An 18,898-nucleotide genomic window follows, 5' to 3' on the forward strand; every position below is an offset into this window, starting at 1 on the left:
TCTGTGGCCTGTTTGCTGGCAAACTGGTTTAGCAAATATATTTGTGGTACCAGTCTCATTCCTTGCTGTCACAACTGACACTAATTAACACCCTTGCTGACATCCTTGGGGAAAAGGCCAGAGGCTGAATGAGCATAAAGACTGCCTTGAACTATTCTTCCTCTGGCTTTCTTCCTTTAGAGGAATTGTTGAGAGTTGCTGGGACACTGTGCTGGGGCTGCCAGGGCTTGTTGAGTCTGCTGTGGGCACACACACTCCCAAATTTGATACTGAAGTCTCCAGCCTTACTAAATCTGCACAAATTTGTTTACTTATACAAAGAACAAACAAACAACAAAAGAGGGCACAATTCCCAAACAGAGCTTAGAAATGACCTCACAAAGCTAGAAATAATGGCTCGTCAGCATTCAACATTAGAATTCAAAAAATAACCCAGACCTCAAAATGTTTATGTATAAGAAGTGTGCTTCATTCAATATTATTTCTGCTTCTTATGCACAGGAGCATCTTCCTTCTAACACCGTTCTGGATGTGTTAGGTTACCCTGTCAAGTTTTTTAAGTCTGCCACTAAGAAGAAGAGACCAAAGTGGTGATGAAACTGAAGAAATGTTCTCAGACATTATTATTGTACCAGCTTTTGCAGAAGGTAACAACTTTGGTGTGTCATTAAATAAGGTCTTCACACTCCCAAAGCTGATATCTAATGCGTAAAAGAGTAGAGCCCTTATACAAATGAAGAGTAACCTGGAAGGTAGACCATGTTTATACTAACAAGGGGATGACTGCTACCAACTGAGAAGTTGTCCAAACAAATCTGCTAAATGGAGTAGTATTTCTGGAGTAAATCAGCTTCTCATTTGGCTTTAATTCAGACTTCTATCAAGTAGGTTTTCTCTTTGCAGGTCATTTAAGGAATCAAAACTAAACAGATGAATGAATAACAAAGCGTAGAGAAACCCTTTTCATTGTATTCAGTCTCATTCTCTGATCAAATTCTTTAAATGTTCTCCCCACCACAACCAAATTAAAAAATATATATATCCTGTGTACTGTTTGGTAAGAAGTCCTCAAAGTTCAAGCAGAGAAGAGAAAGAAACATTTCACAAGAGGGAAATCCCTAAAAATAATTCATACAGAATTATTTATATAAATAAATGAAAGATAGTATCAGTGAGGAGTATCAAGTCCTTGTTGAAGTGAGATGAATTGATTACTGTGAGTTACTCAGAAACAAAGTGTTATCATTAGAGGAACAGACTGGCACCCAGCTAACCTGCTGCTTCATTACTAGCACCAATCAATGCCAATTGTTTCCTGAGAAGAAAATGCATTTGGCAATAGAATGCTATATCGCGCTGGGGTACCCTGCATTACGAAATGTGACATGACTTTTTTTCTCTCCCAGGCTACATAAAATACATTGCATTAACTTGTAATATCAGAAAACTTTGAAAAAGGACGTGAAATCCTGTTTTGCAATTTTAAAAGAGGAGACTGGTCCTGGATACTCAACAGAGCACCTACAGCAAGCTATTCCTATATATCAGATGCAGTGTAAGCAGACACTTTGGAATTGCTACTTATAGTTTATCTTTCAGCAGGCAGAAGCCTGAAATATTGCACACAACTTTCAAGTCTTGCAGTCAAACTGCAAAGTAGAAATGAGTCCTTTCTGAAAATTAACTGTCCTCTAAAAAAATAGTAAAACATAATTCGAGGTGAAAAAAACAGGAAACAAGTGTATTCAATTAGCATATGTATTAATACATTTCTGAATGGTTTCACATCTGAAGATCAATAGTTGTGTTTCACAAGGGCAGAAGTCACAAGAAGGCACAAGATAAGAACTAATAGCTACTAAACATTGTTCAAACAATAGGACTGCAAATACTTATATGCTTGCCTTTCCACATGATACATTCCAATGACAACCGGTATTTTACACTATTAACACTGATTTTTCATTCACTAAATTAAACAATACTAAAAGCAATTCAATTTCCGAACATTTTCCACAATACACTGAGTTAAGATGAATTGAAATGAGGGAAACACTTGACAATTAGTTAACCGACAAGGTGTTTACTTCCTCCATTTGACATCCCAAGTGTTTTAAGTTTTGAAGCCAGTCTCTTATCTGCACGTCTCATTCTTTAGCTCATATCACATAGAAATCCTGAACCACACAAAATGGATTCCCTTCAGATGAAATCAAATCCAAAGATGTGCTCCAACCAGCAGCGGACACCAAAGTCAGCAGATGAGACCTAGTCCAAAGTAAAAACCTCAGAAACATACAATAGAGGCGTGATGTCCTCAATACCAACTGTTCTGCTCTAAAAATCCATTCCTGCCAGTCCACACAATGTGGGAGTCTAAAAATAGCTTCAGCAACATGATTTAGGATTAGATCTGAGCATTTCTCTCCACTGTCACCATTCCGGCGCCTCTTTGAGTTTTCAAAGTAAATGTTTTCAGATATTTTAGCTGTGCAGAGTGAAGAGAAACAAAAATGTTGGTACTTTTCACTTCTTGCTGCTGTGACATAAGCAGTGGTTGACAGGAAACAAAACAAGTACTGCAGATTGTTTTAATTTCTTTCAAGGCTGACTCTTATACTGCTTACACATGAACAGATATCACTTCAGTTTAGAAAAAGTTTCCAAAATAACATGGCTGCCGCTTCATGCTGCTGTTGGCAAATAGTCCAGACTCTCTCTTCACCCTCCCTGCTGCATCCCAGGTCCTTCCTTGCTGCCCTGGCAAAGCCTCTGTTTGCATACCTCTCTCTCCTGCTTTTCTTTGCATGCCCTCTCTTTGGATAAATCAAAATGATCCTTTTGGTTTCTGAGCCAAGACAAAATATGAACCATATCATGAATCTTTTTTTGGGAGAATACCAAATCTTTGAATCTGGGTTATTCTTTAAAACTACGCTAAGGTTGAGTAGAAGCAGCAGATTATTTCACTGCATTTGCAAGAGAAAAGGGGTGTACATGTAGCTCTTGAATCTGAACATTACTACTATGGAAACTCAAATATGAACTCTTAAGAAATGCTCTTATTTGTGGAGCTTGCTGAGAGCACTATCCTTACAGGGATTCCAAATCAATCCTACTACAGGAGGTAACTGCCACTACTAATAAGGGTTTTGTTTGTAATTTGCTGTACGTTTCCTCAGGATGTCACTTTTCTCATCAGGCAAGCCCGCAGGCACTCACTCAACTCCAAACAATATAAAGTCATTACATTCTTCTGCCTTGTTAGAAGGAAAGACCAACTTCAAATCACACAAACAAAACAAAAGTCTTGAAAAGCAGCAAAGCAACCTTCAACATCACGCAAGCTAATTTTTTCTTCAATGTTATTAGTTTAGCATTGCGAGTTCCCCTCATGCAGTTTGACCTTTAACTTTGGTGAGATGCAGTCAGAGTCCCACATCTAAAATAAGAGTAATATAGTTTAGCTTCAGAAGCATGGCTGCTCTGTTCACTCCTTGTATCTTTATGTCTTTTGACAACTTTTCCTTTTCTGGAACACTGAAATGTAGCCCAAAGATTTCCAGTCACAGTTCATCACACTGGACACTTTGTTCAAGGCAGGAGAGGAAGGTAGCACAACAGAAATGTTATTTTTGGTAGACTGTTCAATGGCGTTGCTGATTCATGTCCTTATTTTCTGTTTTCTATCCATCTTCCCATCTGTGCTATCAACTTCAGAGTACCTCAGCAGACAAATTACTATGCCTTACTCCCATGTTACTTTTGTTTATGTCTTCCTTGTTTAATGCGGTGTGAAACATTTTAGCTAGCGTACATGGTGTAATTGGTTACCTAAAAGTCAGGCAAGAGTGCACTGACTATTTGAGTTCACTTTTGAGCCCTGCCTTTGTGTTAAAGCCACAATACATTTTCCTTCAAAAAACTCTACTATTCACTGCACCAAAACCAAGTTCAAAACAGGAAACTCAGACAAATTCCAGACCAGGTTTTATTATGCTTCAACTAAGTGTGAAAACATACTTACTCGACCAAATAGAGTAGGTATGTAAAAATACTTTCCCATTCAGTACGATCAGCATGAGGGGAGATGGTAAGAAAGCTGTTTTTATCTCTATTTCCTCCATGCTACTATGTTCTCTGCATGCTGCTACAAAACCTTGTTTTCGTTTACCATGGTGGTTGCAGTGCTCATTTCACCTCCCCAGATAAACACAGCCAACTATAGCCACTCTCCAATACCTCTGTGCCATTCTTGGATACCTAAACAGTTTATGCTGTGCATATAGTTTTTACACTTCGCAAGATAATTTCAATACTCTGATCCAGTCCAATCACTTATGAAACTACTCAGAAAAATATATATTTTTTGGCATATAACTTTACAGACTATACCTAGTTTAATTACTTGTCAGTCAGAATCCCATGTTATTTTCAATCAATGCTACTCCATTAGTTAGGCTTTGGGTGAAGTCCTGGCTTTATGCAGGAGAACTCTGTATTTTGCTATATTGAAATGCATATAGTGCAAACTGATCCAGCCAGTCAAGAGATCAAGGTTGTGCTGTATGACTAACTGCTCTACATCTTTCTCAGCCACTCAACAGTGATGTTTTAATCACCAACAAATCATCATTAGTGATTGCATTGGGCCCACTACCGTGAAAAGAATCCCATTAAAAACAGCCCTATTGAAGTGAGATTCTCCCACGATGAGTGATTTGTGAAATGTGGCAGCTGACTGATCTTTAACCTATTTAATATGTTTTATATTTTAAAAAAGTTGTACAGCACTCAATCAAAAACCTTAAAAAGATCACGCAGCTAACTTTATCAAATACATTTATAATACACTCAAATGCTGAGATGAATTGCTTGATAAATTCCTTTTCTCACAAAATGCTGACTGCTTTTCATTCGTGTTTAACTTTTGCAAACTAAATCTCCATCAGTCTTTGCATTAATTTCCTGGGGGTTGTTGTCAAAATATCAGTCTATGAGAGCATGAATCACACTACTTGCCTTCCTGAGTGTTTGCACAATAAAATATTATCTCACCACATTCCAAGATCTACTCATTACTTGTGACTTCAGGTCTCAAGTGATCCCAGGTCCTCTAAGACTCCTGCCCAAGGAATGTCTCAGCCTGTTGATTTGGGAGTATTCACAGACAGTATGAGTAAAAAAACAAAAACAAGAAAATGCTCCATCTTTGGAAGCTATTGACCAAACAGCATAACGCAACAAAATGAAATCAAAGTTTCATGAAGACACTACAGATTTCTAAAGGCATTCCCATGATTACTGGATAAGATTTATAGCTAGCCAGATGAGCTTTGCAATCCACTGTCCAGCTTTCCAACTGGTCATACAGATAAACACATATGGGTAATTTTCATGTAAAGAATTTGTTCTTGCATTGAACTTGGTAAATAAAGGCCTAAATACACATCATATACAGATTTAAATCAAAGCATTGCCTTTGCTGTTGAAAAGCAATATTGAAGGTTTCAACAAATAAGAGATAAATACACAAACATGTGAGCAAAAATATAATTAAAATAAATCAGAAAAACTCCTGTTTTCACAGCTAGTCATTGGTGCTAATTGCCATCCTCACTTTTTTATTAATAATCTGCTATTGTGTTTCTAACTTCCCACTTTCAAATGCAACCTAAAGACATTCAAGATACCATCAGCCTACCACTCACCACTCTGAAAGAATGGAGGATATAAGACTGATACTCCTTCTGCACTACTGCCAGTGATTTAATTATAAAAGTCATCCCAGCAGGCTCACGCTCTCTATTAAATGCCAAATGGGCAGAAGCTGGGAGACTCCTCCACCCCAGCCTCTGGTATATCTCAGCCTCAGTGGTGAGGAATTGGCTTCTCCTGGGATAAGAGGCTAATTTATCAGCTATATCATGATGCATCTCTCTCGTTTCATCCAGCTGCCTCCTTCGGAAGAAATGGATGGTTAAAGAGACTTAGAGCTAATTAATAATTAATGTTCAAAGCACATATACAAAATAGCTCACATCCAAATGAGAAATTAAATTTCTAGAGATGAAATAATAGGAAGTACAAGAAAATATTTAAAGACATTTATCTGCACATTGAAATAGAAGTACTACAGCCTGGAAAAGCTATAAAAAGGGTTCCTGTTATCTGTTCCTCCTTGCTAATAAATAGCAGGTCATGGCACTCTGAAGTTTTGGTTTGCAAACACACAAATACATACAGTTCTGCCTCCCAGCCCTTTTCTCTCTCAGGAAACTATGCTGGGCAAGGTGGAGGATTTACTGGCTGATTGGTCCTTTGGTACCACTGCACTAAGCAGGATAATTATAAATGGTGATCATGTGCCAAAGGGTGCAGGCAGAAGTGGACAGGATGCTTCAAATGAAGCTGACGGCACTAACCATGAACAAGACTGAACATGAAGAGGGAAAAAACAGGCCTTATTTTTAAGGCTATACTAGCAAAACCTCTCTTGCAGAAAGTGAATAATAAATACGCTGGATGCCATAGAAATGTCCATTGGGGGAGGTAAGGGATTGCTATAAAACACAGTATTCTAACTACTACAGATGTTGCTGCTAGAATTTACAGCTTTCTCTGCATGCTTATCTCTCCTCACCAGTTTCTGCACATTGAGTCACATTCAAACATGGGCCATTTTTAGCCATCTTTTTATTATTTTAACCTTTTTTTTTAAGCTACAATTAATTTCTTCTGCACTATTCTGTAACGTTAAACAGATTCAAGGCCTGTATTTACAAACCACATGCAATCCCATTTTGGCACATGTAAATTACATGCAAATACATTCTAAATTAGTTTGTTTATCACTCCAGAATTCTAATCCAAAGGTTTTGTTTTGTTGTTTTGTTTTTCTTTTTTTTTTTTTTTTTAAATTTAGTTTTTATTCTGACATGTTTACAAATGAGTTTGACTCTGGAAAATAACTTAATAAACTCAGGGTTAGCTATGCAATTAGAGGAGGCATCTGGGAACCATAAAACCTGGAAAACAACATTTACATCCCTCGTACATCCAAGACTCCAGTTTCTTTCTCCCTTGAATACATCATTTCAAAATATTGCAGTTATTTTTGTATGAGGACAAACAGCAAGAATTCATTTTTATAACCAATGACCCCTCTCTCCAATGAGCAATTCATGGGGTAGTGCTGGATAAAATGCACAAAATAGAAGATTTCATTACAAAAAAAAAGAAAATGAAAAATAACTGAATTAACATTGATCATGACTTTTCAACAGCATTTCTTATTATTACGGCTAGGAAAAGTCTCCCGTGGGCAGTAAAGCTTTCCCATGTATTATTAGCCCTCTACGGAAAGCTATGAAAAGACACAAATCTGTTTTGTCAAAGGACAGAAGAGCATTTAGTTATAAGAGAAAGTATGGTCATAATCCATTGCCAGGTTAAAGGTGAAGAAAACAGAACTATAACACAAAGCCTTAAGAGAGTAATACTCCTGCAGTTAATTCCTGAACACCACAGTCGAGACGCCTGGTTTGTGGGGAGAATACATTCTCAGGGCAACCTGACATCTATACGGTTTATATTTATTAGCAGCAGTGCTATTATATAGCATCTCTGTTTGTGCTGGGTACAAATGCACAGTGCCACGGGTCCTGCTTTGGGAGGCATTTGTAGAGATGCCACAAGTGCTCCTGCAGTCACTGTTAGAGCCCTGTACGGCAGTGATCGCCCTCGCCTGGGCAGAGGGATGAGAACGCCTTGCTTTGTTTCGCTCCTACCAGTGGTGCAGCCCAGAGCAGCTGCTTTGGGATGCCCAAGATGCTTAGCAACCTTTCCTAGAACATAGGATTAACAAAATGCAGAATGTTGGGATGAAAGGGTTGAGTTGGGCATCGTGTGCTGACACAGCTCAGGAGCTTGCTTGCATCAGATCTTTAACAGAGATTAGGGGTTTGGTCCAGGTAAGAGGCCATTTGGGTGCTCTGGATCACATCACAGCACAGATTCAACCAGATGGAGATTCATTCTGCATCAACCCTGGGGCTCTGCAGCCTCCCAACCCCTAGCAGGAGCAGCAGGCAGGCAGGGTGAGCACAGGGCATGACAGCACAGCAACGTTTAGCACTGCTCTGGGACTGTCCTAAAGATAGGCAGGAAAATTAGGGTCATTACAAATGAATTCTCCTTTCAGTAGTCCCCAGAGGATAAGGACAATAGCTGCAGCTGAGTAACAGAGCAGGTAATGTAATAAAAACATCAAGAATAATATAATCCCCTGCTGTCTTCTAGATGGTTCAAACATGCTTATTTTCATTTTCATTTGTATGGCCCAGCAAACACGACTTTGTGGCTTACGCTGCCCTCCCCAGGCCCTGCTGCAGACCTCATCCCATTCTGCTTGCATCCCTGGCTCCACTGCCAGCACTCTGTCCCAGCACCCACACAGTCCAGTGCTGACATCCCAACCAGCTGCCACATCAGAAGCAGACCACAGTGACAGAAGAGTATTTCACCTTCCTTTAACCTGCTTTTAAAGGACCCTGCAGTGATACAAGCGCCTCGCAGTACCCACGTTATCTCCTTTAGCAGCATCTCAGATAACTCCCTACCACACTGTGCTGGGTGATGAACAAGTCAGTACTCCACCACGGGTTATCCTGCACTTTCAGTCAGCATTTACAAAGCCATCACAACTTCCCCATTCAAATGTCCTAAAACTGCCTTTGTGCCTTCAAGTTACAAGCTCAAAATAATAATAAAGGTTCTAGGTTTCTTGTAGGCTTCCCAATGACCTTGGCTGACTGCTTTAATTGAAAGTATTCTGCATACCAAAAACTGATCCCACTGGCAATTCTTAGGAAAAAAAAAAAAAAAAAAAAAAAAAAAAAAAAAAAAACTTTAAAAAAAAAAAAAAAAAAAAGAACTAAGAAAAGGTTCTCTTATGCAGTTCCAGCTTCCATTTTCTTCAATCTTATCCACTTAGCTGTGTGAGCATCAATGCTTGGCCATTTTCTCAATAAAAAGCAGTTCTATTAAAATCACACTTTATTTTTGACATTGTCTTTTTTTCCTGCCCATCACCCCTGCTTTGTGTTTTCAAGGTATCAAATACTGGGGGGGCAGCTTGATGCCACACTGTACACATCCAGCACAACATCCTTGTGGGCGTGGATACATAGAATAGAACTGGAGCACAGCTAGACATGTGTGCCCAGCTAGGTTTAAAAGTGAAGTCACAAGCTAAGGTTGGGGTCCAGGTGCAATCTAGCAGCACCCGAACACCAGCACACTCAAGCCAGCAAAATCCAGGGCTTGTTTCTGGCAGGAATAGCAGCCAGCTCAAGCACTGCTGCACTGCCCTCCATTTTGTGATGGCAGTGTAACCCCCTGCTGCCTCCAGGTAGGGAGAATAGACTGATTTTGCACTGAGTCTCATTCAGGTCGCTCAGAAGATAATTAAACAGAAAAAAATTTCCTGTGTGAAGAAACTGTTCCCATACAGATGCCCTTTCTAATTAAAATTTCATTAGAAAGAAAAAAAATGCTCTCTAAAACCATCTAACAATAAGAAACATAGTTGGATTTTTGCTTTTTGAGAGAGGAAGAGATTATTTTAAGTTTTCTTCAAGTTTGCCCAAAAAGAGAAGCAGCACAATACACCTGTGCACAAAATTGCTCATTTTCCGTCTAAGTGAGCTCATACTGCACATTGTGAAGTACAACAGAAAGCATTATGTGCAAACATTTACAGCATGAAAAGCCTCGTCACCTGGGATACTCGCTGCTTCTGAAAAGTCTGATCAAAGATAAAAACCAAGACAACTCCTTGTAATCAATTATGCACAGATAGTCCTCGGTGTATGTGCAATTCATAAAAATAATACTGAAAACATAACAGATTTACATGCAGAAAAGGAATACGGATAAGAACAGAACACTAATCTGCTGATTGGTATCTGGAAGAAACAACCGCAGCTCCATAGGTGAGGCAGCCCTTGCCCACGGAGCTGTGAAGGTCACAGCAGGACGAGCCAGGTTGTATTTCTGTGTAGGCAAAGAGAACTAACCCCCATACAAACGGGCACACACCCAAACAGCACTTATGGTTAAAGCAAGCCACTGCCTGGCTATCCAGCTTCTCCTAAACGTGGAACCACACTGGAATGCCTGCCCCATTGGGCTTCAACTTGAGGACAAACCCTCTGTGTGCCAGGGGGGATCCACAGCCAAATACATCTGTCTCTGCACTCAGAAAGGCAGAGGAAGATACACTCATATTACCAGCTTGTACAAGCACCATCATCATCACCCTCATTAATATCAAATTCACACTTAGAGGCCTTTTGTATGTCCTTTTCGCTAATCTTTATGGCAGTCAACTTAAGGAGTTCACACTGCAGCATCAAACCTTTCACCAACTCCAACCCTCCCATTCCCCCCCCAACTATAACATATAAATATTTCAATGTGAGGATTTATTCCTGTTTTGTTCTGGCTGACATCATTTTGTCATAGGTCTTGCACACTTTTTGGCTAGGTGAGCCCCAAAGAGTACACAGGAACTTAATGAGCAGATCAATTACTGGTCATAAGAAAAGATACTGTCTCTTTAAAGGTTATTTGAAGGTTGATTGCTATCTTATTGCTTATATCCTGCAAAACTATTCAGCCTTATGAATGAATTTGACCTTTTTATACTTACTGGGGGGCGGGGGGGGAGGAAAAAAAAGAAAGAAAAAATGAAGAGAAGTTAATTTAGAGCTCTATAATACAACACTTTTTCCTGGAGAAATGAAAGGGCATTCAAATCGATACCTGCACAATAACACACTGATGAATGTTTGCACCCAATTTTCTCATTTTGCTAACTTGAGATTGGGCATTTTGAATAGTTCTCAAAGAACATATTCTTTATGTGCTGTGAAGTATGTGGTATTGTGTCCAAACAATGCTAGAGGATAATCATTATAGGAGTATCACTGGGCCTGAAAAGGTCAGTTAGTTAGAAATGTCAGCTTTCAATGCAGCCATGCCGGACCTCCCTATGTAAGGATCCAATTAAAGGGACATGCCAAGGTGCATGGAAACATCATGGTGACCCAGCATAATAATAAGGTATTGTGGAAAAACTTGATATTTTTCTTCAAAAGTAATGGATTAGCCTTTAGCATATCCTTTCTGTAGTCTTATTTTGACTTTGTAAATATCACTTATTCTACATGAATCCAAAAAAAGGTCATTTAACAATAAATAAATAAATAAATGCAAAGTTGGGGATGAAACAGTCTTACTAAAAGTAAATATCGGGTAACTTAAAGCAAAAACTCTGGTTATTGAACCAAAAAGGAAGAAAAAAAAACCAAGTCATTTCAATAGCACTCAGATGTGTGATATTTGAGATGGATATATGTGATGTTTTGGGAGACAGATGGGCATAAATCAGGGGAGGCAGGCAGACAGGTGAGGGTGAACTTACTCTCCTGGGACATGCTGTGAGCGAGGGCTGTTTGCATAGGGGAAAGACGGGAGGAGCAGTAACACCAGCCAATGGATAGCTGGCATCTCTGCGAATGTTCTTTTCAATCCAACAGAGAGGTATAAATAAGAATTAGGAGGATACCGATCTGCACAAATAAGTAATTACAAGCAACAATATTAATCCTCCTTATCACAGCAAATGAAAATTTTTACAGCTGTTCAGATGCTGCGAAGATGAGGAATCAGATACAGTCGAATTTCTTAATCAGGCCAAAACCAACCTAATGGCACTAAAATGGCACAGTGTGTTCTCTGTGCTCTCTGTTAGTGCATCATCTTGCTAAAGGATCACCAAGTGTGGAACAAATTCCTTCCAGTGCTCCTCGGGTTCAACTAAAACTAACAATGCTAATTTCACTCTGAGCTGAGACTTCAGCATGTATGCTTTATTTCTCCAAGAAAATAAATTCTTGTACCATGGGCTCAAGCAATTGGAGTCTATTGCCTTGCAGAACAGTGAAGTCTGGTTCCTCCAAGTTACTCTGCAATATCGTGGGCACGTGGGGGAATTAATACAACAACCATAGATATACAAGAAATGACTTCCCTCCTATTAATCATCTAGCAATGAAAGGCTGTTATTAGCAAACAGATACAGACTTTGTTTTATCCACCATCTTTCCAAACAACAACAAAAGCATGTGAAGTTTCACTAACAAACATGAGCAGTAATCACATCAGGCTGTGTAAAAACCCAGACACTTGACACCTCCTCAGTCCGAAGAAAAAAAAAAAGTCATATTAATTAACAAGGACCATCAAAAATAGCCAAGTATTAGCAGCAAACAAATTTCTGTCACATTTTATTACCCTGTATCGTTTTTTACTAATACCCATCTTCCAGCTTCATGACTTTGGGTTCATATTATTTTCATGCTTCAATTAGAAAGAAGAAGATGATAGCCAGACTATCCAGGAAGGTAATGGAAAAGTCTTGTAGGGTGGCTTAGTGGTGGAATTTATGGCTAAATGAAACTTTCAAATATACTATAAAACTTCTTCTCCTTCCTTTGCTTAGTTTTACTTGAGGTCTCATAAGCAGTAATATGTAGAAATGCAAAAGTTAATCAGCTAAAGAATAGAGCAAATCCCACATATCATTTTATGCAATACCAGGAGAGCAGAAATATATTTTCCTAACCAGAGAAAATTAACTAGGCAACAGTCCTATATCTATAATTTAAAGCAGTAAAATATGTATGGCAGAAACTAAAGCCACCTTAAAAGAATTCACTGTAGCAGCATATCACAAATTAATGAAATGGAGACATTTTTAGAGCAAGCTGCACTGAAGATATTTAAAGGGGAGGGGGGGAGAATATTTCACCCCATAGATAAGTCTGATAAATACTTTTTAAATCAAGCTTTTTTCCCTGTTTAAAAGTGCAAGAGCTTGAATATTAGGGGACAGCACACACACAGTCATTAGCATTCCCGATCAAATCTCAGTGTTACTCCACAGAGATCGGGGATATTTCACTCTGTCAGTGTGTGTAAATTCCTAACGTGGTCAGAGGAAAATCTGAACAAATCGAAAGGAAGGAATTATGGAGTCAGCTCTTACTTTATTTCTCCTAAAACAGAGCTGGAAGAGACTTAAAATACTTTATATTCCATGCTGTAGCCAAGCTGGGCACTATAGAATATTCAACTACTGCAGGTTTTTTAAATGCAATCAATTTACTGCTGCCAAATGTAGTAGGTTTATATACATCTGGGAAACATGCACCTACAGTGCTGATGAATTTCTCCTGACATTGCACTGATTTCAAGAGAATGTTGGTTTAAATTGGCAGTAGAGAGACTGGCAGAGAAGGATAAAGCCCTGAGGATGGCTGAATCAAAGAGAATTTCAAAAGAATTTTCCTGATGGTTCTTGGATAATATCACATGTTAGCTATTTTCAAAGCCAATAGTTTCCAACGCACTTCCATTTATGGTATCAATAATTAAAAATACTTCTGTGGGAGATGAACTTACCTTACAGAGAAGAGAAACTGGAAAGCTATATTATTATCGTAAACACAGGAGATGCAAATAATCTTTGTCTCCAGGGAAAAGCTATAGAAACAGGGATATCTTATTTGCAACTATTGAGTGGTTACCACGAAATGTGACGCGGTTGCATGTGCTTGTTCAAAGCTTTAGAGAACATGATCACATGTAAATTAAGCACAGATGAGATTAAAGCCACCTGAAAATTTGGTCCCAGAACCCAAAGTCTAGAAGACAAAGCGAATAGAAAATGTTTTGGATCAAATTCAGAGGTGGAAAAACTAAGTTTAAAGAAAATTTAAATTACCAAAACTTAAACCTCATTATGTCCAACTCCTTGCCAGCACGTCCCTGCCAGCTACTAATGAATGTTTAAAATCTTTCCCCCACCCCACTGCGCACATCAGCTCTGAATCTGGCACCCTGAACTTTACAGCACGTTGCAGTCTAATTGTAACTCACATGTCAAGGGGCAAGAAGAAAGGAGTGTGGCGAGAGCATTGATAAATTTAACTCAACATTCCTCCAGCTACTCAGCAGTATGGCAGAGCTGTGAACTCCCCTCCACATTTTACATGGGTGTCAGTTACTTCAAAGGAATATATTCAAGCATGAGGGAGTCTGGCTTGCTACCAGCTTATGCATCATTTCTGCCTGGCTGTTTCTGGAAACCCACAGCAAAGGAAAGATTTCCTCCAGTTTGGGGCACATCGTGGAGCTTTCTGGAGCTGTTTTCTTAACACTGGAACAGGTCAGCTGTGCACATTTGCATACTTACATCTCTCACCCTCTGTGTTTCTCCCCATTTTAGTGAAGTATGTCTACCTACACAGTCACAGGAAGATGTTTGCAAATTCAGCTAATTTGACCACCCCAACTAATTGCTTCGATGATTTAATATGTTGCTGTTTTAAACCAAACTTACTGCAATCGCAGCGATGCACAAAATCAGTGAAGTCAACCTTCCATTGTACCACTGACTTCTGTATTTAAAATTACAAGAGTGGTATCAAAAATTCCTTTTACAAACACGTCTCATATAAGGTTATTCTGTTCCTCAACCTTCCTTTGGTCTTCTTTAAACAAAATTAAATTAAATTAAAGTCGTAGGTGGTCTTTGGTGCCCTTATCCAAGATCTGAGTGCCTGTTATGATTAAGATACTGAGAGGTCTTTTTTCCCTTTCTTTTTCCTCTAAAAATAGAGAATGTTGAAGATATGAAAAATGAAAAGGAGAAGTGCCATGTTTGTCCTTGAAGTTACAGTCAGAATAGTGAAAATGGCTGTATCACACTGTATTGTTGCTTTTATCAGCAAGTGCCCTGAGCATACATTAACATAATTGCAAACTGCATGAAAAGTGAACATGCAAAAATGTGATGCAATTACCAATAGCCTCAAACATCTGTCCCAACAAAGTGTTCCTCCGCCTTATTTTAATTCTTATTATTTTAACAAGGTTAGTGAAGGAGAAACCATATCACAGATGATATCTACATTTAGAGTGTCAGAACAATTATTGATGCAAAATTGTTATCCAAGCAAATAAGTGTCACATTTTGTTCACTTCCTAAAACACCTGTTCATCTCCTAACATGTTATTCCCAGTTAAAGCCAGAACTCATTAGTCCCAGTTAAAGCCAAATGGAAAGATTAATGTGCATATACAGCTGGAAAACTGAAAAGATAACCGAAGGGTAGCACCATTCAAGCACAGTTTATGTCTGGAGCTGGTGGGCGGCAAACTTCTATAGCAGCCAACAGAATAAAACAGACACAAAAACCAACAACAAACGAATAGCCACCCAGCCTTAACAGTGGAGGTCAAAGAGAACTACCCAAACAGCCACCATTTTAAATCATAGTACTTTGAGCTCACTATGCCAAAGAGCCCACCATGTCCACAGTATAAGACATTTTGGTTTATCTTATCAGCAGGTAAATAAGAAAGGCTTTTACAGGGAAGATCATTGAGCACATTTCAATTTCACCTCAATATTTTCTGCCCCATATCTGGGCTCTCCAAACCCAAGCCTGGACCTCCTGTCTTCTACCATATAGGAGCCACTGTCCCACTGCTCCCCAAACTGCTCATATTCGCCACTGAGAAAAGTCAAACTCGCATTTCTGTGATAGTCGAACACACATTGTGAATTTGAGGGCATCTGCCCTGCAGACATACCGCTAACTGTAACCCCAGGAGGCTTAAAGAAATATCAACACTCAAATTCATAGAGTAAAGGTCTGAAGAGGCAGCTCTGTGAACGGATAACTGCCCGGGGCTTTGCCAAGCACAATATAGCTGTCACTTGTTATTACGTGAAAGATTTTCTGGGGAACAGTGTTTTTCATTTTGCATGTCAGAGACGTGTTGGGGGGGTGGGGTGGGGGGTGGGAAATACATTTAGACAACCATCTCTTTAAGAAAAGGGAAAAGAGCCATGCAGCAGAGCTCACTTACCGGGGCTGGTTATTGTCAGAAGGTCAAGCTGCCGTCTCTGCTGAAAAACAAATTATAAAAGGAATTGTTAAAAGGAGACTAATTTTAGTGGGTGAGCTTAGACCTGTGAAGTAAATGTTCTGACATTTATAGCAGAATTAATTACAAGTTACATGGTTCGCAGTAACTTTTCTGGATGGGATCCGCATGTACTTTATGAGAAATAACAACAACAACAAACACCCAACAACTAGCTCAGTCCTTTTAATGTGTTTTTATTTGCACTCATAAAGTGTTACTATTTCTTTTTCAGAGCATTTACTTGAAATGGATAGCTAGAAGTACAGATGGACCGATATATTTATGAAAGCAGTTTCTGATTCCACAGGGAAGGAGACAAGGAACCAAGACAAGAAACCCTAAGTTCTTTATTCATATCAATCACTGACTCATAGCCTGGATGTGATCAAGCACAATTGCATTGCCTTGGGGTAAATCTTTCAAAGACTTGTACGGGGATCTAGACAAACTCAAGACTGATAAAAGGAAAGTTTCTTTTCATGCCAAGCACAGCTAGCCTGCTAATCGCACTGCCACCAGTTATCCCTCACCCCAAAGCTTGCCAGACTTGATCAGCACTGAATACTTCTCCAAATCACAAAATACAGGGATTTATGATAGCAAGTATCAAGTTTAAGCCACATAGTTGTTTCTGGAAGGCCTGCAAACATCCATCACAAGACCATCATTGGAATGGCTACCCCTCGTCTCACAAACAGCCTGTTACTGCCTCTTCTTCCCAGCTTTCTAACTTTGTCTTTTCCCTAACTTTGCCCATCATTAGTGTGTCTAGCTGGCATTTCAGATTACACTGTCCAGTTTAATTTCTCTCTCCTAATCTACTCAATAATGTCTGTGTTACTTTCATTTATTGTCAGCCCTATTGATCTTTTTCTAATCTAATTCTCATCATTACATTCACTGTATTCTCTGGGTGACAGCTTAAAGTCCTTGAGGAAGAAACACTGACTTGGTACTCCCAGTAGTGAACGTTCATCCCTGGAAATTACGACTGATGAAACTCCTTCCCAAACTCATTGTTTTTCTGCAAGCAGAGCTTCACTGGCTGAAGTATGTGAATGCAGCTGAACATCCACCGGATATACTTGAGTTGCAAACCCAAAACTGAATTTGGCCTGCTGGAAATCTAAGTGAGGTGTCAGGCTGAGAAAAAAACATTTTCTGAAACGCTGCTGGCCTTCAGTACCTCTGGTCTTGTACAGTGGAAACCACATTTGAGATGAACCTAATTACTGCCTGCTTTCATATTATTCCTTCTTTGCTCAACTCTGACAAGATATTTTGAGTATGATTTTAGCAGTATGCTTGACATTTGGTTTCTTATAACACCAAGGCCAAACTAAGACAAGCATGCCAACGTACTGGTAAAATGGAACAGAAGAACCTGCCTTGTGTCACCTCTACAAGAGCCATTCAGAAATGTTATCCCAGCTCTACTGTGCTCTGCTCGCTCCAGACTTTTCCAAGAGAGTATAGAGAATAATGCAAAGTAAGCAATAGTATAAATGAGGGACCTGCCTCCCCAGCGGGAGTAAGAAGAAACATCTCCTAATGAGTTGAATTTTATATAGACTCCGTGCCTTAATCCTGAGTCACACATATAAAGCTATGAAGTGCTAGGACTTAGCACCCACTGGGCCAAAAGCTTTGCTTACATTTCTCATCACAACTGGAACTCCAAATGCCATATATCTAATGAACAGCTAGAGCAGAAAAGTAAAAGCTTCTCTACTGGGGAAAAAAAAGAACACAGTGGAATATAAATAGTCTACATTAAAAGAAGGTTGCAGCATGTAGAGCGTTTGAAAAGAGAGAAATGCCTGTGTAGCCCAACTGGCCCCCATTCCTGACCTAAGGCTGTTAGCCAGGTTTAGAATAAGCAGTAAATAAAAACCTAAATTGCTTAACTTGATACCGCAAAGAGATAAAAGCATAAAGAATAGGCTCAACAAAACATGAAACAAAGTTAAACTTTTCTTCCTGATAGGATGCTGCCTCCAAACTGGCCTTGAAAAAAAAAATTAAATTAACAACAGGTCCAGGAAATCTTTGTGTACGTGTTGAACTTTAAGCACAAGTTATTTCTCTGACTTCAAATGGAGCAGCACTGATATTTCACATCTAACACCTAAATGCTGCGAGGGCTCTGAAATGCCACCAGGCTCTCGGCCCCGACTCCATCCAAGCACTCTGGGCTGCAGCTCTGTGCTGACTGCCTAACCTGAGCACCCAGGGAGAAAAAATTCCTCTACTCTGACCTTCAGCAGACCTTGAAGAGGTTTCTCTCATTTACACAGCAAGAGAAGCCTGCACACACTCACCCAAGCCCTGGAGAGAAGGAAACAGCAAAACACATCTCAAAATCATGCATTTAAACATGCAAAAATGCACTAATTATGGATCCAATCACTTTCCGGAAATTCAAGCCTGCTCTCAGATCTCAGGGGCTAACTCTCTGCAGTTTCCAGGGCTCAGCTGGATGCAAGCAGACTAGTAACTATATGGATTTCCCCCCCCCCCCCCCCATTTCTACTGGCACACTTATGAGTAGCTATAAAAGCAACAGAACTTAAAGAGAAAGACATTACGCAGAGTGTCCACAGTTAATAAAATAATTGCATCAGAAATATCATGGCTGTGGGGCTTGATATATCCTCTTCTCCCTTCAGTGATGAAAGCTGCCACTTGCAGCTGTTACCCCCTTCGAGCATGATCACCCTCTCCTTGTTTTGACAGATTTCTCAAAAGACTCGTCTCAAGATGTCTGGCTTTGTTTTGCTTTGCCTTTAGTAATTTTCCACTTCTCAGACACCTGCCCCTACAGAGATACATG

The 18,898-nt window shown here is 39.5% G+C and overlaps 1 protein-coding gene across 7 annotated transcripts in view; it reads right to left on the minus strand.

The window, feature by feature from the left end:
• Window positions 1–18,898, minus strand: part of LOC107317605 (BEN domain-containing protein 5-like) — an 801,512-nt gene that overhangs the window by 366,602 nt on the left and 416,012 nt on the right. For 5 of the 7 annotated variants that reach the window (XM_015870494.2, XM_015870493.2, XM_015870490.2 and 2 more), the window contains one exon: window positions 16,006–16,045. In XM_015870494.2, coding sequence (XP_015725980.1) covers window positions 16,006–16,045 — 40 coding nt within the window. The remainder of the gene's footprint in view (window positions 1–16,005; window positions 16,046–18,898) is intronic. The other 2 variants (XM_015870495.2, XM_015870491.2) reach the window with 1 other exon arrangement.

The sequence above is a fragment of the Coturnix japonica genome, chromosome 8, assembly GCF_001577835.2.
Source record: "Coturnix japonica isolate 7356 chromosome 8, Coturnix japonica 2.1, whole genome shotgun sequence".
Taxonomy (NCBI): domain Eukaryota; kingdom Metazoa; phylum Chordata; class Aves; order Galliformes; family Phasianidae; genus Coturnix; species Coturnix japonica.